Source organism: Arabidopsis thaliana (genome assembly GCF_000001735.4).
Source record: "Arabidopsis thaliana chromosome 1 sequence".
NCBI classification, from domain to species: domain Eukaryota; kingdom Viridiplantae; phylum Streptophyta; class Magnoliopsida; order Brassicales; family Brassicaceae; genus Arabidopsis; species Arabidopsis thaliana.
This window is the reverse complement of record NC_003070.9, coordinates 9,928,091-9,954,732: the sequence shown is the minus strand read 5'-3', so window position 1 is coordinate 9,954,732 and position 26,642 is coordinate 9,928,091. Positions and strand designations below refer to the sequence as shown.

The 26,642-nt window shown below is 36.2% G+C and overlaps 6 protein-coding genes, 1 long non-coding RNA gene, 2 other non-coding genes and 1 pseudogene across 19 annotated transcripts; 2 read left to right on the top strand and 8 right to left on the bottom strand.

Annotated features, from left to right (window-relative positions):
- Positions 1-1,627: 1,627 nt before the first annotated feature.
- On the bottom strand, positions 1,628-2,971 carry ERF12 (ERF domain protein 12). The gene has a single exon (NM_102602.6). It carries the CDS (start codon positions 2,797-2,799, stop codon positions 2,230-2,232), a length of 570 nt encoding a protein of 189 aa, NP_174158.1. The 5' UTR covers positions 2,800-2,971; the 3' UTR covers positions 1,628-2,229.
- A 1,926-nt stretch (positions 2,972-4,897) lies between these two features.
- On the bottom strand, positions 4,898-10,996 carry AT1G28350 (Nucleotidylyl transferase superfamily protein). Of its 3 annotated transcripts, NM_001332810.1 has the most exons (22): positions 10,823-10,996; positions 10,634-10,688; positions 10,192-10,270; positions 9,716-9,869; positions 9,313-9,596; positions 9,137-9,233; positions 8,855-8,960; positions 8,686-8,768; positions 8,461-8,606; positions 8,181-8,286; positions 8,008-8,067; positions 7,867-7,883; positions 7,668-7,748; positions 7,173-7,326; positions 6,520-6,803; positions 6,343-6,439; positions 6,147-6,252; positions 5,985-6,067; positions 5,760-5,902; positions 5,548-5,653; positions 5,275-5,334; positions 4,898-5,176 (listed from the first exon to the last, which is right to left on the bottom strand). In NM_001332810.1, the coding sequence occupies exons 3-22, from the start codon at positions 10,248-10,250 to the stop codon at positions 5,156-5,158; spliced, it is 2,247 nt and encodes a 748-aa protein (NP_001319097.1). In that variant the 5' UTR covers positions 10,251-10,270; positions 10,634-10,688; positions 10,823-10,996; the 3' UTR covers positions 4,898-5,155. The 3 variants fall into 3 exon arrangements, with proteins under 3 accessions (NP_001319097.1, NP_001320714.1, NP_174157.4); NM_102601.6 differs by having other exon boundaries at positions 4,925-5,176; positions 10,634-10,897; NM_001332811.1 differs by lacking the exons at positions 10,192-10,270; positions 10,634-10,688; positions 10,823-10,996 and adding an exon at positions 9,971-10,159 and having other exon boundaries at positions 4,900-5,176.
- Positions 10,997-11,116: 120 nt separating this feature from the next.
- Positions 11,117-14,772, bottom strand: RLP4 (receptor like protein 4). Its single transcript, NM_102600.2, has 9 exons — positions 14,486-14,772; positions 13,351-14,406; positions 12,860-13,007; positions 12,618-12,689; positions 12,329-12,400; positions 12,166-12,237; positions 11,993-12,070; positions 11,694-11,875; positions 11,117-11,608 (listed from the first exon to the last, which is right to left on the bottom strand). The coding sequence occupies exons 1-9, from the start codon at positions 14,556-14,558 to the stop codon at positions 11,481-11,483; spliced, it is 1,881 nt and encodes a 626-aa protein (NP_174156.1). The 5' UTR covers positions 14,559-14,772; the 3' UTR covers positions 11,117-11,480.
- A 947-nt stretch (positions 14,773-15,719) lies between these two features.
- Positions 15,720-16,133, bottom strand: AT1G06147. The gene has a single exon (NR_139028.1). It is a non-coding gene; the product is annotated as an other RNA (long non-coding RNA).
- AT1G09035 lies at positions 16,060-16,835 on the top strand. 2 transcript variants are annotated; one of them, NR_143456.1, is made up of 2 exons: positions 16,060-16,284; positions 16,528-16,835. It is a non-coding gene; the product is annotated as an uncharacterized misc_RNA (transcript). The 2 variants fall into 2 exon arrangements; NR_143457.1 differs by having other exon boundaries at positions 16,060-16,835.
- A 142-nt stretch (positions 16,836-16,977) lies between these two features.
- LCR31 (low-molecular-weight cysteine-rich 31) lies at positions 16,978-17,732 on the bottom strand. Its single transcript, NM_001036024.3, has 2 exons — positions 17,637-17,732; positions 16,978-17,380 (listed from the first exon to the last, which is right to left on the bottom strand). The coding sequence occupies exons 1-2, from the start codon at positions 17,695-17,697 to the stop codon at positions 17,196-17,198; spliced, it is 246 nt and encodes an 81-aa protein (NP_001031101.1). The 5' UTR covers positions 17,698-17,732; the 3' UTR covers positions 16,978-17,195.
- Positions 17,733-18,341: 609 nt separating this feature from the next.
- Positions 18,342-19,286, bottom strand: AT1G09025. Of its 2 annotated transcripts, NR_143454.1 has the most exons (3): positions 19,022-19,286; positions 18,661-18,748; positions 18,342-18,550 (listed from the first exon to the last, which is right to left on the bottom strand). It is a non-coding gene; the product is annotated as an uncharacterized misc_RNA (transcript). The 2 variants fall into 2 exon arrangements; NR_143455.1 differs by having other exon boundaries at positions 18,434-18,748; positions 19,022-19,247.
- A 6-nt stretch (positions 19,287-19,292) lies between these two features.
- On the top strand, positions 19,293-20,947 carry DYL1 (dormancy-associated protein-like 1; the record flags this gene model as incomplete). Of its 6 annotated transcripts, none has more annotated exons than NM_179389.4 (4): positions 19,467-19,622; positions 19,714-19,939; positions 20,167-20,282; positions 20,445-20,824. In NM_179389.4, exons 1-3 carry the CDS (start codon positions 19,517-19,519, stop codon positions 20,231-20,233), a joined length of 399 nt encoding a protein of 132 aa, NP_849720.1. In that variant the 5' UTR covers positions 19,467-19,516. The 6 variants fall into 6 exon arrangements, with proteins under 6 accessions (NP_001319096.1, NP_001320602.1, NP_564305.1 ...); NM_001160906.1 differs by lacking the exon at positions 20,167-20,282 and having other exon boundaries at positions 20,445-20,476; positions 20,586-20,599; NM_001332808.1 differs by having other exon boundaries at positions 19,293-19,622; positions 19,714-20,282; positions 20,445-20,947.
- Positions 20,948-21,281: 334 nt separating this feature from the next.
- On the bottom strand, positions 21,282-22,799 carry AT1G28327 (E3 ubiquitin-protein ligase). Its single transcript, NM_102598.2, has 4 exons — positions 22,098-22,799; positions 21,915-22,022; positions 21,654-21,827; positions 21,282-21,564 (listed from the first exon to the last, which is right to left on the bottom strand). The coding sequence occupies exons 1-4, from the start codon at positions 22,611-22,613 to the stop codon at positions 21,538-21,540; spliced, it is 825 nt and encodes a 274-aa protein (NP_174154.2). The 5' UTR covers positions 22,614-22,799; the 3' UTR covers positions 21,282-21,537.
- Positions 22,800-23,001: 202 nt separating this feature from the next.
- Positions 23,002-26,332, bottom strand: AT1G28323 (annotated as a pseudogene; the record flags this gene model as incomplete). Its single annotated transcript has 1 exon — positions 23,002-26,332.
- Between the last annotated feature and the right edge of the window lie 310 nt (positions 26,333-26,642).

Sequence of the window (26,642 nt, the reverse complement as noted above, 5' to 3'; positions counted from 1 at the left end):
CTCATTTCCATATACATACTTTACCTACAATATCTGTATCAACGTTAACAAAACTGAACTTGGACCTCGATTGCTAAACAGCCCATCAATTCTTTTGGCCCAAATATTAATGTTTATTGCTCCCCCCCCAAAAAAAAAGATTACTGTCAATTGTCAACAATGTCCATTGCCTTTCAATTATCTTATATAATATAACTAGATTTCAATTAGCTTATATAATTTTTTTGACAGAAATAATCTTGATTTTCTTAGCCTATCAGTTCTATATCAAATCTCAGAAATCCTTCATTTTGAATTTGTTGATTCTCGGAGATGAAGAAATCAAATGGGATACATAAAACTAACGATTAGTTCCTCTTGAATTTTTTTGAGCTAAAGGAATAATTTTTGAAGAGATTAGCCTTATTACCTAAATTCATGGGTTAAATAGGCACACAATATACTCACATAGAGCAAAAAGTTAAAAACTCAGAAATTGTAAACCAGAAACCAATAATTTCCAAAACCGCGGATAGTTTGTTGGGACTTATTTTGGACACATATCTTCGAACCATTTCATACACACAAAAGGCATTATTGATTATAAACCTCAAAAATTGATGGTCGGCCACTGCCGCCACACTTTCAAGAAAAATAGCACTAAATTGTTATAAGACTTTTTTGTTTGTTTTGTCAAATAATTATATAAACCTTAGGTATAAGGTTTATGAAAACGACAAGAGACACGCAAGGAAGGACTAAAATAAACAGTTAAGCCCATATAAAAAAAAAGTAATGTAGCAACCCAAAGTTTTGAATTGATTTTTCACTAACACAAGCGATATCATGCGGCGGCGCGTGGGGTCTCTTTGGCCAATTTGGTAAATTCAGTTGCACCGCAGAAACACATGCAGAGGTTCGTCGTCATAGCGAACATATGTTTAAATTCAGATTATACAACTGGTTTATTAGGCCTAAAACATAAATTTTTTGTTAGGTTCTAAATATTTCTTAAATTATAAAATTTGTCGCTAAACTCTTTTTGTCTTTCTCTTGCTAAAAGCTACATGAGGTCGATTACAAATCGCTTATGAAATACGATAAAAAGAAGTTGCAACGAAACTGTTAGAATTTGATCTTTTATGAAAGCAATATGCATAATGCATGATCTTTGTTTAGTCAATACATATGTCTAAGTGTCTAACACATGTAACAGTTCTATGACTGTTTTATAGTCTCATAAAACTACACGATTCCGGTTCTACATATAAAACATAAACATAAAATCTTCACAATCTGCATGAAAGTTTTGATTTCGCTACGTGAGATCTCCTTTAGTTAATTAATTTGACTTCTTATGATATTTGATTATATCAAACATGTTTGTTTCATTTACTACTGAAATTTGCGTTATTTTAAGACTTCTGTAGATAAATTTGTTATGTGAATTTGATATTTATCTATATAGGACCGTCAAAAATTTTATTTATTTTATATTTTTAGATGCTTCTATATATATATGTATACACGCATAACATATATAAGATTGGTAAACATGAGCAGAAAAATTATAGGACAATTAAACTTCCTCTAATTTTATCAGAAAACTTTTGTTCGAATTCATATGAAAATTTTCAAAATAAATAAAAAAATACAATTTATTTACAAACTCAAGACTCATAATACACATATCTTGTCCGTAAGTGAATAAGCCAGTCCAAACTCACACGCTTGCTCAGCATTTACGTCTCTCATTAGTCTCTATCTCTTTTGTTTGTTTCCTTCTTTTCTCAGTCCGTCTTTTGTCGTGATTTAAGAGAGAGGCGCGTGAGTCAAACAGGACACTAGCAAAGCAAACAGCTGCACAAGTCAGTCCGTACTTCACGACACGCCATAGAATACGATAAGATTTTTAAAACCCCCTCGAAACCGACATAAGCGACGGTCGTAACACGATCCACAAACATAATTAGATCCACGTTCAGACGTTGTTAAGTTTTTGTGTTGCTAATTAAGAAGTTTCTTGTTTTTTCCGCAACATATGGATCTCACAACAACAATCGATCTCCGACTCTTACATAACGAACAAAAGAAGGATTAAATTATAAAAACAAGTCTACTAACTCTAACAAAAAGATACTATTTGCTAAAAAAAGAAACTAAAGTAGTTCCACCGAAAGTGGTCTCAAACGGCGCCGTATAGAAAAGTAGGCAAAACGGCGCCGCTATATCCATCTTTATCGTTTGTTTTCAAAGCCAAAGCGGCGGAGGCTCGTTGAGGTCAATGGCTAAGCCACGTCTCACCGTAACAGGGGAAGGAGAAGAATTCATCATCGGAAACCCAACCACTTGATAACCAGGCGATGACGTGGCTGTGTTAGGCGAGGAGGTGAAGTAAAGCGGCGCTTCTGTAGAAGAGTAATCTGAAGTTTTGTCGTTTAGCACACCGGTTCGGAGAAAAATGCGGTGGTGTTGGTGATGATGGTCGGAGCTTGGAGGAACAGGAGGAGGCGCAGCGAACCAGAGCTGTTGGTGTTGGTGGGGTTGGTTATTTGCGGCGGCGGTTGCGGCTGAGGGAGCGGAAGGGAGGTGGTTGAGGTCGAGAGAGAGAGGAGAAGGGAAGTTAGTTTTGGCTTTGATACCACGGAGGAAACGAGCAGCGCCGTCGTAAGCAAGAGCAGCTTCTTCGGGAGTGTCGAAAGTGCCTAACCAAACCCTAGTTTTCTTCCAAGGATCTCGTATCTCAGCAGCGTAGCGACCCCAAGGTCTCTTTCTGACTCCTCTGTAATGCACCTCTCTTGCACACGTCGTTGACGCCATTGTTAGACTCTCAAGAGGGGAAATATGAGAGAATCTAGAGAGAAAGTGGAGAAGAGAAGAAAGAGGTTTTGCTTTGTTGGCTCGTTTGACCCAAATGAGAGAGAGAGTGAGTGAGTTTAAAGAGCAAGAGGTGTGTTTGTAGGGCCGCTTGAGAACACCCGTAATCCTCGGCTTCTTTTGACGATTATCTATCTTTATTTGTTGCCTATACGTAATATATATGGCAAGTTAATAGTAAAAACAAAACTGAATAGTGTTTGATTTCTAGGATCGAGGTTTTCTCTGGGGTTTGCAAGAATCAAGCACCGTTCGATCTTTTGCTGTTGGGTGATGTGACGGTGGTATGCTGAGAGATTGTTACACGTGGGTGTTCTACACCAAAATAATGTTGTTTTAATAAGTTGATGTATTTGAAAAAATACAATAGGATTTCTCATAAAGTGAATACTTCTAGTGGTGAGTGGACTTATTCTAGGACATGAAAGAAAACAATGCTAATCATTCCTTTGAGTGCTAATACTGTTTTCTTATCTACCATTTACAACTTCTGTTATATAAAAAAGATTTGTTAGGTAATGGTTAGAAATAAAATATTTTAGTTCTACTCTCCAAACAACCTCATTACCGTTGTAACTTATGGTAAATTAACTCATTACTTGCTAGTGACGATAATGCCATACTATGAAATTTATGCTATTATAAAAAGAAGATAGAAAGATCATTTTTGCATAGGCTCTCCAAACATTTTTTCATAATTCAAGTACTTTGTTTTCGATCGTAACAATCTCGATGCTTTTTCTCACAGCAACCATTGATACAAAATGATCAAAGAAAAAAGAACTAAAAATAAATAATCTTGTACATTTACGAAGAGGAAAGAAAAATGGGCCGCCTCTTTGACTGAACCTGTGGCATAGGGATGCTGACGTAATCCCTAGTACTGATAATAGCCATCTCTCTCTATCTTTTGTATCTTTCACTCTATTATTTGACAAGTATTTAAATGCTCTCTTTTGGGGTTTTATTGGCACCCATATATATTTATGATGCACGAGGACAAGGCTACAAGGAGATCATTAAATAAAGTTACTTGACACAACTACTCTATCTTTAGCTCTGACTGATTTTGTTTTTCTTTTTGTCCAAAATTCATTAGCCCATCTTATGCAAACTTACTATACTCTCTAGTCTATACTAATAGAGTAGATTACATAGGCTCTTTCTTTTCCCTCTAAAAAGTGACGTAGTTTAAGTCTTTATATTGTGTAAAATATATAGTAATCATAGGAGTCAAAAATTTATAGCAATTGAAGTGGCTTATAATTTTCAGTAATAGACAATGAATTAAAACAAATTAGTTAGAGGTTTTTTGTTTTTGTTTTATCAACTGAAGTTTTATTAGATTAATTTGTCTTTTAACTTCTCTATTTCTTGACATTTTGTAAGATGTTTTTGTTTGGTTTTAGGGTTATTTAAAAATAAATAAAAAAATCTGTGTTTCCTTTCACGTGACAAGGCTTAGGGTCTGTCGTTTTGATTGAACAAATGCATTGGTCCATATCTAACAAAATTTATACACGTGCGAACTCTGATGTCTGACTTCTCTCTCTCTGACATATCTAATTATTTAAATTAACCCTACCTATAAGCACAGTAAAAAAAAGAGAGATACCCCAAAGCTATATAAGCTACTACAGTACTAATAATCATTTTCAAGAAATATTTTGGAGAAAAATGTGAATGTGGCTTTCGTGTTCACGTGAGCCTGTGATACATAAGAGCTTTATGACGTGTCTTTGTAGTAGCAGCTAGGACAAAAGGAGCATCGTCATCAAGTGGTACTGACTGGCTGCCTCCTACAAAAACAGAACACAACTCAACACTCACACGAAATCATGACTTTGATGTCTCTCTGCTTACGTGTCTTCTTCTCATTCCATGAACCCCCTCCTCCTCTCTCCCCACACCTGATCTGACTGCACTTTCGCGCCTCTTTTTTGACTATTTTGTTGCTTTCTTATCTTTCTTTTTTTCCAGGAATTACTTACAGGTAGTAACTTTTACGTTTTACCATCAGCTAGCTCTTTTTACTAGTCAGTGTGATTCACAATTTCGATTAGAGGTAAAAAATAATACTGGAAAATTTTAGTTTAATGCTCTTGTAGCTGTGGAGGTTTATTTTTAGTTGACAATAAATCACAAAATTTGTCCAACTGGATTCTAATCTTCGAGGCTCATATCTATCAAAAAACAAAAATGAACTTTAAGAGATTTGTTAGCTTTCTTAGTAACCACCAAAATCCTTAGGAAAGCTCTTTAACTGATGTCCACAAATACTCTCTTTGCTTCTGCAACTTCACCTGGTGACTCTAAAAGCCTTGCAAAAAGAAAGAAAAAAACGATAAGCCAAAATAGTTAGAGGAATATATAAGCAATGGGCTTTGATCAAACCAACGGGGAATAGTTTCTTATTACCTTGACCTGTTCCAGTAGATTTTTGGCACGCTCGTTGGTTTTAAAGTGATCGCGAACAGGCTGAGACAAAACAGTAACAATAAGAAGCATATCATTCATATACATAAAATTAATGACTCGGACATCAAGTAAAGATTGAAAAGAGACGAGTTTCATGTTCCATGATGATTGTACTGATGCCAGAAACTTAGAGAAGAAGACGCTTTTTAATAAGGATTGCTTGCTCATTGTTTGTTGCAGAGTATCGTCATTTATAGATGGAAATGTCCTTACTTGCAGAGTTATATTCAATGCTTTCATCAGAGCTTTCTTCAGATCCTCGGGATGTAGCTCGCCGGTCTCGTAGTCGGCGACAATATCTTCAAAGCTGTTGAAGGTCCTGACAGTTAAAAAGAATTTCAAAGATCAGTCTCAGAAGTGGTTATGCAGATACCAAATGTGATGCAGAAATCCAAAAGTTGCAAGACTTCATTCGAACTACTCACTTATTGCCGCCATTCTTTTCACTTTCAACCTTGAACTCATTGAATCGTGGTAGAACAATGTATTTGACATACTCGAGACATGGATTGCCTTCCACAGTTTTCGGAGGGCAATAGGCTTTGCTGATCTTCTCATTAACATCAGCCTGGAAGACAAAAGATCATTACACAAGTTTGATATCTACAAAAGCTCTACTCTGTTCTGCAACTTTATAGCTACTAGTTTACCTCCTCATCTTCCATAAATATTGCAGATGATGGATCACTTTTGGACATCTTTTCTTGTCCTTGTTGGAGACCAGGAAGCATATCTGCAAAGCCAATAAGCTATTAAAAACAGCTCAAGATGATGACAGCACTGGAAAGAACAGAAAATGCAAAGAGACATACGGTGGGACAAGATGATGGGTTTATTTTTCCTCTTAATGTCAGCACAGTATTCTCTTGCTAGCATGTTTACTTTTCGCTGATCCATCCCGAGCTGGCAAATATCAGCCTACACAGGTCAAAGAACAAGTATCAAATATCAATAACAATCATAGAAGTGTATATGTATTATATAATCCAAAACTGCATTTAAGAGTACCTCAAGTAAGAAAATATCCGCACACTGCATACAGGGGTAAAGAATTTGAGCTGCACTCAGCACCTCAGTCTCACTACGTCCCATAATCTGCCCACACCTGTAAGGAAAGGTGACATATTTCATTCAGATCCGTTGTCATTGCAATTATACATAAACCAAGCATTGGGAATTAATTACCTCAAGATTCGACGTAGGTTGTTTCTACGAGCAATGTCCATCACAAGAGGCCAATACTTACTCCCCTTGCCATTTATTTCGTCTGATGCCCAAAGAAACTCTACTTTGTCATTGTTCATCCCACCTGCTTGCCAAATTTCCTTGAAGTATTCTCCTACCACTCTAATTCTCTCCAAGTCACCTCCCAACTTGTTGTTCAATTGAGCAAACCAATCTGCTATCCAAATTTTCACTTGGCAACCAGCTGAAGTCAATTTGTTCACATTGGTGACCTTCATAACTCCCTGTTATGGAAATACCAAAACGAGACAAGTTATAAGAAAGTTCTCATGCAAAGAAATATATATAATCAAAACAGCAAAAAGGCTTTCAGTTTTCGCAAGTAATCTTCTATTTCAATAAAAGTTTTATCTATATAAGTACACTCATCTATCCTAATGAACAATCTTATCCTTCGGATTATAAAATCCTTCAAAATAATCACATAGAACGGAACAAACTATTAAAGCTCGACAACTCTCAAGCTGCGTCTTCAACCTTGACTAAACATTTCCAAAGAGGCTTAAATTATGAGAGAAATCTCGCATCAATTATGATTGGCCACTCAGAATCTTTAAGCAATATAAATCAAACAAAACTGAATGATAACCGACCTGGGCGATGTGCATCCTTCCTGATGGTTCAAAACCATCGTAGCAGATAGGAGCAGGCTTCTTGGCTAGAAGATTCTTCAGCTCATCCTCTTGTATGCATTCCTCACCAATACTCCTCACAATCTTGTATTTCATCTCGGCCTCCTCGCTCATCCTGAAGTAATAACGTCCTAATCAGCTAAACCACAAGTGCATAACACGATAGGAAAACGCACAAACATATTGATAAAACATAGTAGAACTTGAACTAGAGTCTGTGCCTTGTTTTCCTGATTAATCTATCTAAAATCACAGGAGGACACTATTAAGCAACTAAAGCAAGAAAATCTATCTCCAAGTTTCAGATACGAGTCACAAAGAAACCAAATTAAATGAGAAAACAAACATTGAATACTCCTAAGTCATTTATCTTCTCGGACACTAAGCAACGGAACATGAAAGAAATTGAATAGGAGATACAGAAGAAAGTCAAGAAACCACTAGAAGATTACTTACTGTAATCCGGCGGCCGAAGAAGATGCTGATGTGTTGATGGAAAGATCCTCCTCCTTTGTAGATGAAGCTGTTGGTATGACTCTGACAGACCAATAAGTACATGAATACATTAGGTTTTGGTTATAAAAAGTTTCATTAATGAGAGAAGTTGCTAAAATATTGCCATCTGAGTATGCTTCTTGCTCCGTAATTTATTTACCTGGTGACTTTGTAACCCTACAATAACACATGATAAACCAAAAAGGAGAGAAAAATTAGAGGTTGCGTATGAATGTCCAAGCAGTAGATCTATAAGTAACTGATGGTACCTGAAACATGAGTGGAAAGAGATTTTTATTACCTTGACCTGTTTGAGCAGATTCTTGGCGCGGCTGTTGGTTTTGAAATGATCACGAACAGGCTGCAATATGGGTAAAAACAGATTAAAACTATCCAAAACCTAAAATTAATGACCTAATCTCCTCTAGGAGGTAATATTATAACTGTATTGTTGCAACAGAAGGAAATACTTACTTGCAGTATCTTATTCAACGCTTTTGACAGAGCGTCCTTCAAATCCTTTGGGTGCAACTGGCCGCTTTCATAGTCAGTGGTGATGTCTTCAAAGCTTTTGAAGGTCCTGAAAAATGCCATTCCAAAAGTTAGTACTTCGCATTGCTAGATAAACTGACAAAGAGACATGTATACTGAGAAAATCTGACCAAAGAAATATTTCATGGCAGCCATTAGTTAGAGATTAAACCCAGGAACAGAACGAAAACACAGAAGGTCCATAAAAACTAGAAAAACTCACCTGTTACCACCGTACTTTTCATCTCGCTCAACTGTGAATTCACTGAACCAGGGTAAAATTATGTGCTTGACGTATTCAAGGCATGGGTTACCTTCCACTATATCCGGAGGGCAATAAGCTTTCTTAATCTTCACATTAACTTCAGCCTGGAAGTCAAAATAACACGATTAAATAACTATCAAACCCTCTCTGTTTTTAAGCTTAGAGCCGAACAAGCTACTTTACCTCTTCATCTTCCATGAAGATGGCTGATGAAGGATCACTCTTAGACATCTTTTTCTGTCCTTGTTGAAGACCGGGAAGCATATCTGCAATCCGTTAGAACTAGAGATTAAAAGAGCCCTTGGAAAGATGCACAGCAGAACAGATATCAAACAGAAAATGTAGAACATACGGTGGGACAAGATGACAGGTTTGTTTTCTCTCTTTACGACATCACAATAATCTCTTGCTAGCAGATTAACTGTTTGCTGATCCATCCCAAGCTGGCAAATATCAGCCTGCAGAGGTTAAGGAAAAGTTTCAACACCAATCATAGAAAAGTTAAAAGGTCGATGGACTTGATATAGACAGATTGGAGCGCCACTACAAAATTTCAAGGATCCAAAGATGATTAACGAGAGCAGGGGAACACTTATACACGGGAGAAATTATGACAAAATACATATTAAAGTACCTCGAGGAAGAAAGTATCGGCACATTGCATACACACATACAGAATGTGAGCTGCACTCAGCTCCTCATTTTCACTCAAGCCCATAATAGGCATACACCTGATAAGACCAGAAACATACTCATGAATGTTTATCATCACCATTCACATGACTGCAAATAAATGAAACTTGGGCATACCGTTTTATTTGGGCGAGACTATTTCTGCAGGCAATGTCCATCACAAGAGGCCAGTATTCATCTCCCTTAGCATTTATTTCATCGGATGACCATAGAAACTCTACATTCTCACTATTCATCCCGGCTGCCTGAAATATCTCCTTAAAATATTCTCCAACCACCCTGATTTTCTTCAAATCACCTCCCAACTTATTGTTCATATATGCAAACCAATCTGCAATCCATATTTTCACTCGGCAACCAGCAGAAGTCAACTTGTTCACATTCATGATCTTCATCAGTCCCTGCCAAGGTAATAGCAGAGTTAAACGCGCCAGCAGAAGCTTCTCACTTAAAGAAGAAAGAACATAAAAGAATTCCAAAGCAAGCTATGTGAAACAAGCATATGACAAGTGTAACACACCTGAGCGATATGCATCCTCCCTGATGGTTCAAAACCGTCGTAGCAAACCGGAGCAGCCTTCTTAGCCAGAAGATCCTTCAGCTCATCATCATGTATGCATTGCTCACCAACACTTCTAACTACATTGTATCTTTTTTCGACCTCCTTACTTATTCTGAATCAATAAAAGATCTAATCCGGTAAGCTGACAAGTGCAAATATAAACTGGAAGATTCACAAATAAAGTATCTATCTTTATTTTTCTAAGGTTTCTACCTGACAAGTGATGCAAAAAGAGGGAAATCACAAACCAAATTTCGATGGTGAATTGGAGAATACAAACTTAAGGACGTGCCTTTATCACTGAAATCTTATCTAAAACATGCGGAAGAAACTAGACAAGAGATCAACTAATAATATAACACCAATATTGGTTACATTCACTTCTTAAATCCTAGGCAATAAAATTGCAGGGGAGATAGAGAGAAGAAACTTACTGTAATCCGGAGGGCAAAGTAGAAGCCTGAGTTGGTGCGTTGATGGAAAGAGCCTCCATCTCTGACGATGAAGCTGTTTCTGAAAATCAAAACACACACAAAAAAAATGACTTAATTTTGAAACTTTATGCAGAAAGAAGTCAGAGTGAAGTAACACCTTATCCTATATTCTATCATCTCCTCTCTCTGTATCTCTCTCTATCTATATTGTTTGGTTTCCAAGCTCTTGGCTTTTTTCTTTTACTTACAAACTCACACTTGTTCTCATTGTCACCAACACATAATCGGTTATGCAAAGTTGGTAGCTTTAGCATATAATTCGATCTAAGCTTTGAGTATTGAGATCGATTTCAATCTAGAAACTGACATTGGCTCCTAAAATTGAGAACTCCTATTGAAAAACCTCCAAATACAACCTAACAAAGACAGAAATCGAGCTGACCTCTGAGATTGGTTTATCGTAGGCGTTTGTGTTCACTCCGTGAAAAGTCTGAACCCTGAAGATAGAAGAAACAGAGAAGAAGAAACCCTTTAGAGGCTTTGACTCAGATTTGGAAGAAAATGAAATCAGAACCGGTTTAATTCGGTTCACTACAAAAATGGGAGAAAGAAATGAGAGTAGAAAACGTGCAGAAACATGGGACAAAGTTATTGTATAAGACACATGACTTGGAGCTCTCTTATATGATTTTCTGCTACATTTTTGTCATCCCCAAACATCTTTATTCTGGTTCCCTTTGTTCATTTCCATATATTCAAGGCTTTCTCGAAGATCTTGAAGAAAGTTCTATGTAGTTATTTTTAATATACTTGGTGTAGAGTTAGAGTTTTATGGAAGTTGAAGCTGAAGCTGAAGGCGAGCTTGTTAGCGAGATTCAAGAACCACATCAGAAGCATGCTTCTTGAGGACAAAGTCCTGTTTTGTGATCAATTGATTTGGTTCTAGCTTCTAGGAGATGTATCCATTGAGTATAACAACTCCACATTCGGTTGTTTTCAACTAACATGTGTAATATATTGAAACGTAATTTTTATGTTCTAGTTATCCTCTAAACTCCCACCAGACAAAAGTACCAAAGGACTAATCCCATAAAAACTGAACAAGAAAAATCGAATCCTATTCTATGAACTGGATAATTAAAAGAACCCAAGACCATTTACAAATGTATTTCCTCTTGGTCTTCTTCCTGTGGCGAGCAATGTGGTAGACATGATATGAACATTTTGACCTTGTGGGGGTTTGGGATTCGTGTTGCTGAAAAAACCCAAAGAAGATTGAAAGAAGTGACTCAAGACAACAAGCTCGGTCCATTTTCCACAGCGGTACGAGCTTGGCCATGGTTATTGTGCCCGTGCCGTGACATTTGGATGTCATGAGATACGTGTGTTCTCTTTTTCGCATAAGGAGCTCCTCTTGCTGCAATATTTTCACAGTGCAGGCTCATAAAGGTTTGTTTTAAAAGACTAAATACAACTTCCTAGTGACGGAAATGAATGTTTACCTGCAATCTGCTGTGCCCGAAGAATATTCTGTCGTCGTTTCCACCATATCATTGCACATGCAACGATCAATAAGAATGCTAGACTAACACCGAATGCAATGCCAATCTTGGCTCCAGAAGAAAGGTGAGGCCCGCAAGCTGGTAGCCCCGGGATTCCGCAAAGACCTGCATTATCTGTGAAGCTGCAGAGATAGAGAAAACAGTTACAGGGTAGTGAGTGCTATTTGCCAAACATCATTCTTCACATGCCAAGTCCAAATATTTCTTTAAAAACTTTGTCTCTGATTCAATCATCTTACTTGAAGCTTGCTCTGTGCAACAGCCTTCCACCTACAGCCGCTGGTACTTTTCCAGACAAAGAGTTTCCGTTGAGATTCCTGTAATACAATAAAAGGTTTCATGTTGCCGACCATGTGAACTCCACTGGCCACTGAAATTGACATGGAGACAAACAGAAAGTTGATAATCTTACAGAATCCGCAGGGATGTTAACTCTCCTAAGGTTTCAGGGATAGATCCATTGAAGGAATTGTAGGAGAGGTCCCTGCAAAGATGCATAAAAATTCAGTTTCAGGGTTCAGAATTGAAAAGTTAACACATAAAGTACTCAATTAATAAACAAACTGATTACTTACAATACTTCCAAGCTCGTAACGCTTCCAAGCGATGCAGGTATTCCTCCACGAATGTTGTTTTCACTCAAGTTTCTGAAATATGGACAAGATATGGATCAAGAAGCTTTCACTGTAAGGGGGATTACACAAATGAGGGAAGAAAAACTAATGACACACAAGAAAAATGGACACAATTTCTTCATTAGACAAGTCATTTTCTTGGAGAAGATAACAAAATTGTTCGTTTACATACAATATTCGTAGACACTTGGATAAACATTTGCAGGATGTGCATAATGTATTGACTTACATGCTCTGAAGATGTTTTAGCTTTGATATATCGTTTGGTAGGAAACCTTTCAGACCTTGGTTATCAAGATCACTGCAACGAAAAACAAAGTTTGTTTATTAGAAAACCTGATAAAAGACCAGAAACTCAAAGAGAGATCCTTTGACTCTAAGACTCTAACTAATGAGATGCCTAAGCAAAAGAAAGGGTTAATGAATCTGTTATTTATGAGTATACACAAAAAGAAGAGAAACGAGCTATACAGTCCATCAATGAACCATCTGCTGGTGTTCTTGTCCAACTGACAATTAGCCCCGCTCCATGGATGTTGTGGGGGAACACATGGATCACCATTCCATCCAAACCTAGAAGGAAGTCCTAAAGCTTTTTTCATTTTCTGTAACGCACTGACTGAAACAGAAAACAACAAGCAACATTATGTACAATTATAATAATCTAGTGATACAGAAAGCAATCAACCAGCTTAGCTATTAGAAGAATAAACCATGAGTGACAAGTTTTCTCCAACATCAGAACTGTATTCCTACTTAGATTAGCACAAATACGAATAAGATTTACTTGAATCACACATTACATATAAACCAAATACCATTCTACAACAGTAGAAAGACAGCTGACGACAAGAGGCACACATGTCTCGTTTTCAAGTAACCAAACTTTATATGAATCTATGCAGGAAAACGAAGAGCGGTGAAAATACAACATTAAAAAGTGTCCATGAAAGAATGTGTACCTTCATCCCGTAATGTTTTAAACTCCGCGGTTATGATTTCAAAGACCTCAATGGCATTGATAATAGCATGACCACCTGCCTTGGGTTGTAGAACGACAGTTAAGGTTCTTCCACTCACAGTCACTGTTGCATTAAGAACAAGTGCTGCATAACGACCACCACTCATCTTTATGATATCCACATCTTCAAAGAAAGTATCTCCATTTATCACAACATCAAACACCCTTTTTCCTTCAGCAGTGATAGTATTATCAATCTCTGCAAAGTGCAACCATACAGAGTAATTTCTGTTGGGTTCCACATCCAAGCTATACGTTAAATCAGGTTGGTCGTCAGTACTAACCAACGCAGACTGATAAAGTCCTTCTGGATAAAAATTTGGTGAAACTGAAGCCTTCTTAATAGTTTCCTCAGTTGATCTAGGAGAATCAGCACTCTTACCAAAAGATCTCATACGATTCCAAAACCTATCACCACCCCAATGATCCCCTCTATAATCCTCATCAAACCTAGACTTCCCAGTACCACAAGTCAACCTAGTGGCAGTTCTTAAAATCACTCCTTGACCCCAACCTTCACCAAAGCTGTAAGCTTTATCATCAACCTGAAGAATCTCAATACTCAAAATCGCAGGATCGCCATGACCAGTACTATGAAAACAGATAGTAGCAGTCCCACCCAAAAGAAAAATGAGAGCTTCAGCGAAAACTTGATCATCTTGACTACTCCAACCAGATTTAAGAGAAGAAATCTGAGTGCCTTCAATAGAAATGTCAAAGAGAGGTTCTTTATCAAAACTAGGTTGATCAACAAGTCCAAAGAAGATCCTGACAGAGTAATGACCCTTAGGAACTCTGACAATGTTGTAGCAATTGTTAGGTCCTTCAGAGATTGGGAAATATCTAAGAGTCTTCAAAGGAGGAGTTATGTAAGTAGGCGTTGTTGCATTGGCAGGTACGCCTCCTGTATATGCTATATCCTTGAACCAAAGTGCGTAAGTTGGTGGTGTTCGAACATTCTTCCTAGCTCCACAACTAATCCTCAAGGCATATGGAGCTAAGCAAATCAAGCGAATCAAAGTCAAATGCAAGTCAAAAGATTTCGAATCAGAAGAAACTAAATCTAGAAAACGAACCTGGTCGAGCTAGAGAAGAGTAGAGACTAAAAGAGGAAAGGAGAAGAGAAGCTAGGATAAATCGAAGCATCATTGATTGATTTTTCTAGAAAGAATCTCAAATTATGAAGCTTTTTTCTGTATCTTCTCTCACGAATCTCTCATATCGCCATTAGAGAGCACTAAAATAACTTTATTTGGTTCGTTTTTGTTTGTTTTCCTTTCGTGTAAGAGTGAAAGAAGAAGAGAGAGGACGTGAGTGCAGGTAAATAAATATCTTATTAAATGCTCCCACCGTTCTTTTTTTTTTTAATTTGGATGAGGAATAATCAAATGTTTTGATGCGCACTTAAGTTATCGTAGTCAAGCTCAATGTCATTTATCTTTAACCATTGGATTGATGATCTTATAGGCTTTGGAAATGTCGACCACAAAATCCATGTATGCGTATATCGAATAAGAAAGCTCAAATGAGAGAGGTCTCGTTAAACTTCTAGTAAGGGTATAAAATAAACTTCTAGTCACGAAAGTGGTTACAAATTTGATGTAGAACAAGATTAGGAAAAAAGGTCAAAACAATATCTAATCCTTTTAGGGTCTTGTTAGTTTGCTTATTTAGGATATGCATCCAAATAGTTTATTCAAATGATCCATCTCATTAATTTATCTGAATGATGTTCGTTTTTATTTTTTTGGTATTTATAGTATTTAGTTTTTTTTTTGTATTTATAACATTTAGTATTTTAAACTGAATCACTTCCAGTTAACTGTTCTGATCAGAATCAGCCAGATTTCGATCATTTTTGGATGAGTTTATTAAAATTCATTTAACTGATTTATCTCATTGCTCTATTAAGTTGGTTAAAACGAACATCAATATTCAAATCCATTCAGATAAATGATCTTAATGGAGAAACGAACATCAACTAGGTAAACAAATATTTGTATTTGTATATGATTGTGATAGGTTTTACCGTAAGTCATAGTTGAAAAACTTAGATTTAACTTTTGTTTCAATTGACAAAAATAATTTAATGTATGTATAATGACTGAAAAATGTACTGATTTACGGATTGTGGATTTGATACAAAAAAAAAAACTACAAAACTGATTTTGCGGAATTGTGGAGTCGGTGGAGTAGTTTTTGTAGTTTTTGCAATCAATTAGTTGTTAGAACAATAAATCAGTGCTTTAGTGATTAATTAAATATTACTAGTTGCTAAAAACGGTTTTGTTTGTAAATTAATAACGATAAATGTTGGTGGGAACGAACGACAATGAAAACGTCCCGTGACGAACATTCCCGGTCTCGTGGTCACCAGAAATGCTAGTTGTCATTCAAAAAGACAGAATACCCTTTATTTATCGGACGGCTGAGAATGGTCGTAATCTATATAGCTTTGACTTTGTTGACTTTTGTAACCATTGATTGATGCGCAATCTTTGGTAAACACATCAAAAGCATTTCCCCACTCGAGTCGTTGAACCAAAATAAGAAGTCGTTGGCTATAAATCTCTCTATTACATATAAAATTCTCTACTACAAAGTCTACAATTGAAACCATTTGTAAAAGTTTTTTTTTTGTTTTTTTTTTCATAAATATGAAATTATAGTTTATCATCAGACACTACAAATTGCTCTATCGTCTCCATCCTCCACAACATCTATCATTGATTTAAATTGCTAGTATTATTAGGAGATATCTAACAAGATTTCCACTAATAGTAACAAAGAGCGAAATTGTAGACTAAAGATACACAAGTGCCATAACGCAACTTATGAAGAGTTTGCGAGATCGTCTTTTCTTCCTGCTGCAAAGGTGTGATATGTTTTTCTTATTGGTTTTACTGTTCTATGTCTAACCTTGTTGTTGTCATTGTATTCAATAGTATTTACTCAAAACTCAAAACTTCCTAATCTTTACATAAACATGTAAATAACTAAAACTCGAATAGAAGATTAGTTAAACTATTTAGGTATTATTCAATCAACAAAATAATGTAACAACAAATGGGCTATTGTGAATATAATAATACTTGGGCTTGGTGATGCGCATGGATAGTTTGGCCTTCATCATTTAAAGCATTAGCTTTCTAAGTCAACGGGTAGCTTCAAGAGTGTAAGCCTAACTATCTTTGATCACACGATGTGGAAGACTCCATCCTTCTTTTATCTTTTCTTGATGCTCCAACGATATCTTATATTAGTTTTGACTTTTGTAAAGAGGGGAATGTGTATCTATGGGTAAAAGTAAAACTGTAAAAGAGTCATGTAACGGCTAGATCTAGCGGCCCATGTGTTGCTGATATCGCTAGCTTTTCCCATGGTTTTGCACATTTGTGAATGATGATGATATAGCTTTTTCTGGTGTAAGGAAGAATCTTCATCTTTTCTTTCTTCTCACGTTAACTCTTTGAATATGTGGAAACGAGATGTTGATATAAGGTCCGTTTAGTTGTTTATGCATTATACCTCATATCCAAACTTTAATTAGATGAAAGATTAAAAAAAATTACGATATATAAACGCAAATTACCAAAATTTATTCTTTACTAGAATTTGGTAAGAATTCACTAGTACAAACCGTCAGACCATAAATTCCGAACATATGGTTTATTATATTACAATACAACACTTATTATAAATATGGTTTGATTTTTACTGTAAATACAAAAAAGTTAAAAAGGCATGGAGGTAAAATGTATGTGCACTCCTTAGGTGTTTTAAATTTTAACAAGGATAATTGCAGAAACAAAACAACGAGTCTTTTTTGTCGTGTGGCCTGTCTCCTGGACGGCAATCACCATACCCTTTATACTTCCGTGCACAATTAGCTTCACATCTTAGGAAAGAACACGTATTATTTTTATTAAACATACGCGAAAGACACGGTACTTTTCCTTGGACTCCTATTCCTGTAATATATCAAACATAAAATATGAGTTTCAATATTCAAATTATAAGATTGTTATGATAAAATATAGTTTATTTATTTGTTGATCCATTGATTATTCTTGAGAAAATATATATAGGAACTAAAAAATAATTATTATATACATGTAGTTTGAAAACTACATAGGATACCTTTGAAAAATCATGGTATTTGTAATATTTTCCATTTAGAACAAATATATGGATTATATTAAAACGAGTTTAAATGTAAAAACAAACCTAACACAAGAATGGAGAAGATAAGTAGAACGGCTACCGAGACTTGAGAGACATTTTTCATCTTAAAATAGATAAACGAGGATGATTTTTGAAGATTACAAAGAAACGAAAACATGTATTTATATATGTAAAGTTAAAGTTACATGTATCACACATTCAAATATGTCTAATTTAAGTAATAAAGTACCGATTTAAAAGGATCATGTTTTACACAATTCCGGATATGTAATATTGAAGGAAAAATCTAAAATAGGTTTCTAATTAAAGATATATATTTATTCCAAAAATGGAAGTCAAAATCAAAAAATAATTTAACATATATCATTTAGCTATGTAATTTAATAGAATTTGGGTTGTACATAACTACATATGTTCAAGTATGAAGAAATAGATATAAAATCAAGCATGAAAGACAACACAAATGTTAAATGAGCAAAACCAAGAAGGCAAGAACAAATATAGGGCCTTCGTGGAAACCTTTTGTGCGACATATGGAAACCCATTAGGCTAGCGATGTAGTTGGCCCAAGAAACCGGCTTTGACTCAGAAGATATAGTTATTGATTTTCGGCTTCGTCAATCAACAACACTGTAATTGTAATGACAATAGTTGGTGCCGACAAAAAATAATAATGACAATAGTTGGGCTTAGGTTTATAAGTTCATTTTTCTAAAAGTTAATTGGTGAAAATCAATTGCAAACAATATATTACTCTCTTTTCTTAGTAGTCTTCTATATAAGATTCTGTTTGATCATGAGATAAAAATAAAAATAAATACTCTTTTTAATCTGTGGGTAAAAGGTAAAAGAGACATGTTATGGTTGGATCTGACGGCCCACGTGTCGCTCGCACTCCGATCTCTTTTCACTTTTGGTCCCAGTAAGGCTGTCCGTATGGAGACATCTTCCCATGCCTTTGGACATTTGTGAAAACAAGATATTATTATTAGAACAACTGAACAAGATATTGCAAGTGTTACTTTTATTTAATTTCACTGTGGTAAGATAAAATTTGAAAATTTACTTGTTGCTCTGATCTTGATGCAAGTAACCTCAAGTTTTGCCCATTCTTGGAGAATGTAAATATAACTTCGATCCCCAAAATGTGCCTCCTGTCATGTTGGAATAACTGGTCAGATTTTCAAAAGGTGACCATTTGTCTGTCCATAATCATCAATCCCTTATATTCTATTCCACTTCTTAAAGTTTTTGTTCTATTGTTAAAACGAGTTGGTTTGGTTTGGATCATTTGAAATGAATGGGTGAATGCATGAATTCTAAGAGTTTGTCATGATACTTAGGCTTCACATAAAATTCTACATATGGTTAAGAAGAAATTAGGTATTCTGAATTTGACGATATTTCAATAATTACCAATTTGTTACCTTGTGATAATTTCACGAAGCTCGAGGCTAGAATACTTTATTTTATAGGTCCCACTTCAATGACTCATCATCCTTATCTAGATTTGTGTCACATTCCATCTAGCACTTTTTTTTATTTGCACACCCTCCCCACTCCTTTTCTTTTGTGATCCTAAAATTAAGTTCAAAAATTATTTTAATTTTGGAATCTTCAGATTATAAGAAGAAAAAAAACATTGAATCTTACATAAATACTTAAGTAGATTTGGGATTACCGGATTAGTAGTGACAAAATTAACTAAGAAATATTATTCAATAATAAAACAACCAGTAAAATAAAGTCACCAAACTTTTTAAATGGCGTGGCCGGTAGTGAAAAAACAAGAAAAAAATTAATAATGTAAATAAAAATCAAGATATTTTGATAAGGTGTCTATAAAAGTCATATGCCACCACCAAAAGTGTTTCACTGTCTACAAAATCATTGAAGATCTACCCAAAAAAAAAAAAAAAGAGATGGTTCTGCTAGAGAAGCTTTGGGATGATGTTGTGGCTGGACCTCAGCCTGACCGTGGCCTTGGCCGCCTCCGTAAGATCACCACCCAACCCATTAATATCCGAGGTAACTATCTATATTTTGACTCAAAACACTTTAGCTCAAGCAAAAACTAGACTTAAATCTAATAATTAGTGTGTTTTGTGAATATGGAAAGATATAGGAGAAGGGAGCAGCAGTAAGGTGGTGATGCATAGGTCGTTGACCATGCCGGCGGCAGTGAGCCCTGGAACTCCAACGACTCCAACCACTCCGACGACGCCACGTAAGGATAACGTGTGGAGGAGCGTCTTTAATCCGGGAAGCAACCTCGCCACTAGAGCCATCGGCTCCAACATCTTTGATAAACCCACCCATCCAAATTCTCCCTCCGTCTACGACTGGTAACTACAATTTTTCTGTTATTTTATTTCATATAGTACATGATTATAACATAGTCTTAGACTCTTAGATGTTGTAGTATAGAGAGAAACAAGTTATTTGATCGACTTAACCTTTAAGATTTATGACTTATGAAACAAAGAACCGGATTATTCTACGAACGGATAGGTTGGTTTAGTCCGGTTATTGATTTTTGTTAACAATTATCGAATATTTTGGTATGTGTCAGCGTTGATAATGAAGCTCAAAGGAAGGAACATGTGGCACTGTGTTTAGTGGGCGCGTGGATTAAGTGAATAGTTTTATTCTGATTTGACCAAATCAACCTTCCTTTTTGTGCATATGGTATAATATCATTAACTCTTTAACCTTCATGGCCAAAGTTTTAGAGTGCTAATCACAGCCGTTGTTTTTTTCTTCTGAGTATTGAGATTTGAGATTGTTGATCGGATGGTTCAGATCACGAGTTGTTGGTTCACTAATTGACCGCACGTGGGGTGTTTGCAGGTTGTACAGCGGTGACTCAAGGAGTCAGCACCGTTAGGGATGGTCCGATGGAGTGTGACATGCGGGTGATGTAAATATGGTGACCTGATCTTCCGCCACCTTACTTTGTTTTTTTTATATTGTTTTTGTGTACTTTATCAGAGTGGATAAAGTGACGGGGAATGTTTTTCTTTTGTACAAAAAACTGTCTTCCCACCTAAGCAATGTGTGTTAGTTTCTGTTTTGGGCTGTGTTTTGCAAGTTTTTGTATTTCAGAGTTGTGTAGTGTAGTTGCAAGTGGCGGTTGGATCTTTCACTATCTTGTTGGATTTTGATGATGGTTGATGCTTTTGCTTTAATGTTAAATAAATAAGCATACTTTTGCTAGGTACCATTGCATCAGTTCACATTTCCTAGTTTTCTTGTACAATATCGTATGAAGAATTCTTGCGGAGCTTGAGTGACGTGCGTTGTTGAGACTTGAGAGTTGAGACAATTGTTTTGTTATAGCCATGTTCAATTTTTTTCTTATTAAGCTAATGCTAATAATTTAATCTCGAAGACTTAGAAAAACAGATGGAGCTACATGTTGAGTTTGATCGATAGAGGTCTTTGGTTCTATATATGGATCCTAGCTTAAAAACTACGTAACTCAGAAAGAGTAATCACGATGAACACGATCTAGTGTGTATTACTACTAATCAAAGATTTTAGCAGAAAAAGAATCTTAGAAAATAATTTCTTAAAATTAAAAAGCTCTTTAAAAACTCTTAATACTATTATAGGAAAATTTGGAAAAACAGAAAAATGGAAGTAGGTCTATCCTAAAATGTAAAGCTTGCATACTTGTTCAGTACTGATGCGAAAAGTTTGTTAAATCCTTGAAAAACCTAAAGAACAAACACATTTGTCGAAGAAATAGTCAAATAAAGAGAGAAATTTAAGTTCTACAATGAAAAAATATGAAACAATCCAGTCTCGATAAAATACCAAAGTGTTCATTTTATAGTCGATAAAAATATTTGAAAAATAAAGTCTGGGTGGTTTCTTATTGGTAAATGGTTTGATGTCTCCACCTCCACCACCAAATTTGTTGCTCCCACTCTTGATTATCTTAAGGTGTCTTCATATATCCAATAATCTGTAGCAAAAACAGTATTCCTAGTAAGAAAAATATACTATATTGTAACTTCGATATATAAAAGGGTTCAAGAAGATCAAAAGACTCACCACATATCCATTGTTGAAGTTATACATTCTCAATCCACCAACACTGTCTTCCTTGTTCACAATCTCTACTCTGTCTCTGTGGGGATCAATCATTGTCAACTCTGCCACCAACTCTTTAACCACATACATCTCAATCTTTTCAGCTTGTGCCTCAACGTAAGGAGCAACGTACATCTGTATTATGGAAAAGTTTTAATTAGACTCATGAAATCGATAAGCATGCATTGTTTTTGTTTTGGATTAGGTTAAAATTAAACATACCTCACATAATGACTTCAATGTCACGTTAGGTTTGCAGCTGACTTGAGGATTCTGCAAATTTGGTATCACTGACGCATCCATTGAAACAAGCAAGACTTGAATGTCCATCTGCATCATGGAAACAACACCGATCAAAATGGAAAAACTATGAACTAATGTTTCACAATATAGACAGTTTTTTACCTCATCTTGAGTATTTTTGTGTTGTCCAACATGATTTTCGAGTATGTGTCTTTTCCATGTGCCCTTACGCATGCTGCGTTTCCCACGTTTTCCCCATTGCAGACTCACCAAGGACATTAAGTTGGTCTCCATGAATTCTTCTTCAGTGCCACTTTCATCACTATCATCCGTGCTTTCAGGCCCAAAAATTTCAAGCATTAAACGATCTTTTTCTCTGTTACGAATGGTAGTTTCATTTTCAAATGGGTAAGATAGACTATCTCCATCACCAGAAGAAGAAGTAAGTCCTCTAACTTTGACTTTCTTGGAACCACCAGACCAACCTTCATCATCATCAACATGCTTTCGAACCTTTCTCATTCCTTTAAAAGGAATAGGTCGAAAGATGCACTGACCTGTAGGGTCTCTTCGAATTACAAAATTGGTTGACATGCGTTTGCCGCTATCTACTTTAGCTTGTCTCTTCAATGTTTGCATATAACTGGCTTGGCCCTGTTTGAAAAAAGAAGAAGTCATGTTTCGATTAAGTGAATAGAGGAACACTAATCAAAATCATTTATAAAAAGCTAAGAGACTTTGGAAGCTAAACATAATATTTTTAATAACCAAACCAACCTGCTGAATATTAATCTGTTCTGTTTCACTGAGTATTAGCTCCTGCGGCAACATAAAAGCAAAAATAAATAAATCAGATTTGGTCTATCTTGTAATGACGAGAATTAAGAACACTCAAAGATTAAGAATAACTCTCTTATTAAACTCTAGAAAACTAACTCAAAAACGAAAACTCTCTTTAGTCTCTCAAATCTCTCACAAAACTCATAAGAGATATCACACCTTGATATCTCCTTATATAAGAAAACTCTTGACCAAATCCAAAATCAACTAGGAATGTATTTAGATAACTCCTAAACACATCTTAGATAACTCCTAAAGATGAGCTAAGCTCTATCCCTTCACACACATCTTGAACACCAATGAGATCTCTCATCTCTTTAAACTTCATTCTTACAAGGGCCTTTGTTAAGATGTCTGCCCTTTGCTCAATTCCCAGAACATGTTCGACTTCTATTTGTTCATTCTCGACACGCTCTCTTATGAAGTGATACCGCCTATGGATGTGTTTGCCCTCGCCATGAAATACAGGGTTCTTCGTGAGAGATATCGCTGATTTATTGTCAATCCGTATAACAACTCTTTTGCTTGGTAACCCGGTGACTTCACTGAGCAAATCTTGGAGCCAAATTGCTTATCTTGCCGTTTCAATGCCTGCCATGAATTCAGCCTCACATGATGACATTGCCACAATATCTTGCTTTTGTGAGAACCAAGAGATTGGACTTTAATAGCAAAAAAAGATATGACCAGATGTGCTTCTTCCATCGTCCGGACTCCAGATCAACGTTATGACTATTGTCGCTATAGCCTACTAACTTTGGTATCTTAGACACCGAGTGTTTAAATACCAAACCAAGGTTAGTGGTTCCTTAAAGATACCTTAAGCAGTGCCTCATAGCCGCTCCATGTGATTCTCTTGGACTTTGCATATAACGACTCATTACTCCCACAGAGTAAGATAGGTCCGGCCTACTATGTAGAAGATAGCGCAGACAACCAACCTTTTTCCTGAATCCCGTAGCATCAATTTCTTTCTCATTCTCGGATTTTGCTAGTTGTACTACGGACTCCCTCGATGTATGAATCAGACTGCAACTCACCATTGCAGTCTCTTCTAATATCTTCATCTCATAACGACTTTGATTCAACCTTATTTCTTCTTTTCGTTGAAACACTTCAATTCCGAGATAATAAGTTAATTTCCCAAGGTTGCTCATGTTGAAATTTGAAGTCATCTCTCCTTTGAACTCATCAATAATGGTTGTATTTGTTCCTGTAACAAATAAGTCATCCACGTAAACTGCTACAAGAAGAAACTCACCACTTATAGTTTTCCGATAAACCGACGGTTCCTTTGAACATTTTTCAAACTGTAGCTCTTGAAGGATCTGGTTCAGCTTGTTATTTCACGGCCTTGGTGCTTTTCTTAAGCAATACAAAGCTTTATGGAGCTTGTAAACTTTTCCTTCTTCTCCCTTTTCTACAAAATCTTCTGGTCGCGTGACATAAACAGTTTCCTTTAACTCTCCATGTAAGAAAGCTGTTTTAACATCAAGTTGTATCTCCCAATCATTTGAAGCCTCAAGGTCGACAAGAATTATTTTCTCAATACAAGCTACTGGAACAAAGACTTCATAGAAATCAGTCCCATAACGTTGCACGTAACCCTTAGCAACAAGTCGAGCTTTGTATTTATTGATACTTACATCAGAATTTCGTTTGAGTTTGAATACCCATTTTAAACCAATCGGCTTTATTCCAAATGGAAGATCTACAAGACTCCGAGTCTCGTTCTTCTTTATCGAATAGATTTCGTCTTCACATGCTAACATCCAATCCCTCGAGTCCATTGCTTCACCAAAATTTCTTGGTCCATTATTTAGACATAACAATAGTCTTTCACCTTCCTCCTCGGCAAGAAGAATATAATCTTCAAGGTATTTTAGCTTATTGATTTGTCTCTCTATCCTTCACAATTGTACTTGGCCGTGAGCACTTGAGCTTTCTGTTCCCGCTTCTTGAGTTCCCGTACATGTGTTAGTGTTCTCCAAGCTATTACTAGTCTCAAAGTCATTACCAATTTCATTAACATCCTCATCCTCATGTTATCCTTCTTTGGTTTGCTCGTTCTCGACTTCTTCTCTTGTTTCTTGGATTCCACGGTTGCCATATTCTCCGAACGCAAAGCTGAAACCTTCATCTTGTTCTTGTTCCGAATTAATATGGTGCCAATTCCACCGTTTTGTTTCATCAAATACAACGTCCCTACGTACGACTATCTTCCTTACTTGTGGATTAAGTAATCGGTATGCCTTTGATCCCGGTTCCGTTCCTAAGTGAACCAACATACGCAATATGTCATCTAAATTTTTTAGGAGTGGTTTCTCTACCTTTGCATATCCAATGCATCAAAAAATCCGTAGGTGGTTGATGTTTGGTTTCTTAGCTCGAAAAACTTCATATGGGGTTTTGTCCTTTAGCGCTCTAGTGGCTATCCTATTGAGAAGATATTTCGAATGTTGGATTGCTTCTCCCCATAGGTAGTTTGGTACATGCATGTGTTTCATAATGCTTCTCGCCATTTCCATCAAGGTTATATTATGCCTTTCAACAACACCGTTTTGTTGTGGTGTGTAAGGAGCAATGATATGCCTTTTTATGCCATATGAGTTACAAAACGAGTTAAACTCTTGAGATACAAACTCTCCTCCCCTATCCGTTCTAAAAGTTTGTATCTTTAAGCCTAATTCTTGTTCTACTAGACTCATGAATTTGGCAAAAGCATCGCTCTTTTCTTTTAGAAGAATCGTCTACATGTACCTAGAGCAATCATCAATAAGAACGAATACATACCTATTCCCGGCTAGTGTCGTTGGAGTTATGGGGCCACAAAGGTCTCCATGAATGAGTTCAAGTACCTTGGTTTCTCGGTAAAAGGTGGCTTGTGGGAATACTTGTCTTGTTTGCTTCCCGAGTAAACAAGATTCGCAAATCTCCCTTTCAAAGGTAAAACTTGGAACTCCTTGCACAAGCTCTCTCCGGATCATGGACTTCATCGTTTCAAAATTTATATGCCCGAATCTCGAGTGCCATCTATTCTTCTCGCTTACAGTTGTTAGTTGTAGGTATGCATTGCTTCTTATTCTCATGTGGACTTTGTATAGTTGATTGCTTGATCTATTGGCCTTAACAATCAATCTCACATCAGTATCATGCATTGTTAAGCACTTTTCTTTCATTCGTATATCACATCCGGATTATGTGGCTTGACCAAGGCTAATAATGTTGCTTTTCCAATCAGGGATGAAATAAACATCGGTCATTAGCCTTGGTTCTCCATTCATGTCAACAAAAGAGATCGACCCCTTCCCTTTGATGTCAATGCGAGAGTCATCCCCAAATCTTACCTTTCTCGTAATAGAGTCATCTAAAACAGAAAATATCTCTTATGTCCGGTCATGTGATTGCTAGCCCCGTTATCAAGATAGCAAGTATACTCCTCACCCGTGTTTGTCTCGTATTCACTTGGTATACAATGTTTCTCATTTAAGAAGACAACCTCATACATCAAAAGATCATCAACTGTTTGAGTCTTGTCTCGTATCTCTCTTTGGTCTCTCAAATCTCTCACAAAACTCATAAAAGATATCACACATTGATATCTCCTTATATAAGAAAACTCTTGACTAAATCCAAAACCAACTAGGAATGTATTTAGATAACTCCTAAAGATCCTAAGCTTTATCTCTTTTCTTAAATAATAACTTATTACTTAAGTTAGCTTTGAGCTTAAACCAACAGTCTAATGATAAGTAATATCATCAAGGAAAAACAATGATGGTTACCTCTTTTTGGTACTTGTCATCACCCGGATACAGAAATGCAATGAATGCATCAACAAGTTTATCATCTTTGAGAGAGTGATGA